A 2,446-nucleotide genomic window follows, 5' to 3' on the forward strand; every position below is an offset into this window, starting at 1 on the left:
TTCGAGACCAGCCTGGTCTACAAGAGCTAGTTCCAGGACAGGCTCCAAAGCCACAGAGAAACCCTGTCTCGAAAAACCAAAAAAAAAAAAAAATGTGCTGCAATTATGTAGTTATGTAGGACTAAAGAAGAGTGGAAGCAACAGGAGCTGGTGAGATCACATCCCTCACCACACCTGAACTAAACATGGGCCTTAGGACAGAGGTGAAAATGCGTCATTTAAATTCTTCATGTGACTTGTTCCTTGTCTGTATTATAACATTCCTGTTCTGTAGATGAATTACAGTGCTTTCTACATTTTAAGAAAAAAACTTCCCTCCCCTTACCCCACGAGCTTAAAAAGTGGGATAAAAATATATTCCTGACCATAATAAAGAAAATACACACACACACACACACACACACATATGGTTTTTGTTTGTTTGTTTTTTTCAGTTTTATTCAAGACAGGGTTTCTCTGTGTAGCCCTGATTGTCCTAAAACTCACTTTGTAGACCAGGTTGGCCTTAAACTCACAAAATCTGCCTGCCTCCACCTCTCTTGGAATTAAAGGCCTGCGCTACCACCGCCCGGCCACACACCTGGAATTTTTAAAACTGTATTTACATGACTATAAATTTAATCTGAGGCCAACTGCAAACAGCGCTGGGGACTTCCATACAGCTTTTGTTTTCTTTTTTTCTTTCTTTCTTTTTTTTTTTTTTTTGGTTTTTTTGCGGGTTTCTCTGTAGCTTTGGAGCCTGTCCTGGAACTAGCTCTTGTAGACCAGGCTGGCCTCGAGCTCACAGAGATCCACCTGCCTCTGCCCCCTGAGTGCTGGGATTAAAGGCGTGCGCCACCACCGCTGGCCCTTCCTCACATCTTTAATGACCTCATTTTCTCTACACTGTCCCTCCCTTACTGTTACCTTTATTGCTGTTTCTTATTCTCTTCAAACATGTACTGGTTTTCCAACAACAAAAATATTACTTCTATAACAAGAAAGGAAAAAAATTCTAGCTTTATTCTAATTTTAGCTATTTATTTTCCTAAAAAAAAAACCTATTACATTCTTAAGGTAAATAGCTAAGACATTCAAAATCTTACTGTAACTTTGGAAGTTACTTATATACAAATTTGTATCATATTTATCTTACCTGCAATACTTTCTGATTGTCTCCGAGGCTTCACAACAAGTTTCACGCCCCCTCCAAAAACAGCAGCCCACATTCGATTATTTAATGGGTGGGCTGCAAGCCGAAACAATTCGTTGGAGGAATTTGTGGCAAGTGCATGTATCAGTAAACTTAAGTAAACAGCAACAACAGCTTCACACAACAGAACATTCAATTTTGGCTGGTCTTCATCTTGGGCAGAACTCAGGAGATTAATAAGTGAGCTCACACCTGTAACAGCATAGAATATCATAAAAAATCAGTACAATGTACAAAAAGAAAAAAGGCACACATATTTGCAGTTTAAATTAAGTACCTATTCTCTATAAAACAGCATTTTTATAAGTATCAAAATAATTAGGAAAAATGAATTATAATCTATTGCATGAAGTAAGAGCCCTTTATAGCCATAAAACAGGTCAGTTATAGACTACAGAGAAGAAAGGAAAAGTCTTCCTTACAGCAGAATTCCAACTTCATAGCCATGGTAGTTTGAATGAAAATGGCCCTGCAGGCTCATAAGAAATGGCACTATTAGAAGGTGTGGCCTTTTGGAGGAAGTGTATCACTGGGGGTGGACTCTTAGGTTTCAGAAGTCCATGCCAGGCCCAGTGTTGTATTCTCTTCCTGTCGCTTGCTATTTTGGGTGTAGAACTCTCAGCTACCTTTCCAGCACCATGTCTGCCTGCATGCCGCCATACTTCCTGTCATCACAATAATGGACTAAACCTCTGACCTGTAAGCCAGCCCCAATGAAATGTTTTCACTTATTATAAGAATTGCTATGTCATGGTGACTCTTCTGGCATTAAAGCCCTAAGACACTGGTGAAGGAGAATAGGATTAGGAAGTCCACGTAGAGTCACTCCACATCTTTCTGGCTTAAACAGCAATCAGCACTGCATGCTAAAACTGCACATTCTGTTATTTCAAGTGTTACTAATTAATTATGAAGGAAGAAAAGCAATAACTTCATAAAGGAAAACTGACAAAAACAACTTATCAAGCAATCAAGTTAATAACAAGTAACAACAGCTGACAGCAGATGACACTTGAACAATGAAAAGGGCATTTTTTTCCATGATTTCTCTCTCGAAACACCTGAGTCCAGACACAGCAGCGGTACACACTCATTGAGTTCAGACACAGCAGCGGTACACATTCATTGCGTCCAGATACAGCAGCGGTACACAGCGGTACACACCTGAGTCCAGACACAGCAGCAGTACACACTCATTGAGTCCAGACACAGCAGCGGTACACACTCATCGAGTCCAGACACAGCAGCGGTACA

General features: G+C 40.2%; 1 protein-coding gene across 4 annotated transcripts in view; it reads right to left on the reverse strand.

The window, feature by feature from the left end:
- Dmxl2 (Dmx like 2) overlaps positions 1-2,446 on the reverse strand; it is a 134,475-nt gene that overhangs the window by 25,021 nt on the left and 107,008 nt on the right. For all 4 annotated transcript variants that reach the window (XM_013346242.2, XM_005347367.3, XM_005347369.2 and 1 more), the window contains exon 28: positions 1,136-1,384. In XM_013346242.2, the coding sequence (XP_013201696.1) occupies positions 1,136-1,384 (249 nt within the window). The remainder of the gene's footprint in view (positions 1-1,135; positions 1,385-2,446) is intronic.

Source organism: Microtus ochrogaster, chromosome 5 (assembly GCF_000317375.1).
Source record: "Microtus ochrogaster isolate Prairie Vole_2 chromosome 5, MicOch1.0, whole genome shotgun sequence".
Classification (NCBI taxonomy): domain Eukaryota; kingdom Metazoa; phylum Chordata; class Mammalia; order Rodentia; family Cricetidae; genus Microtus; species Microtus ochrogaster.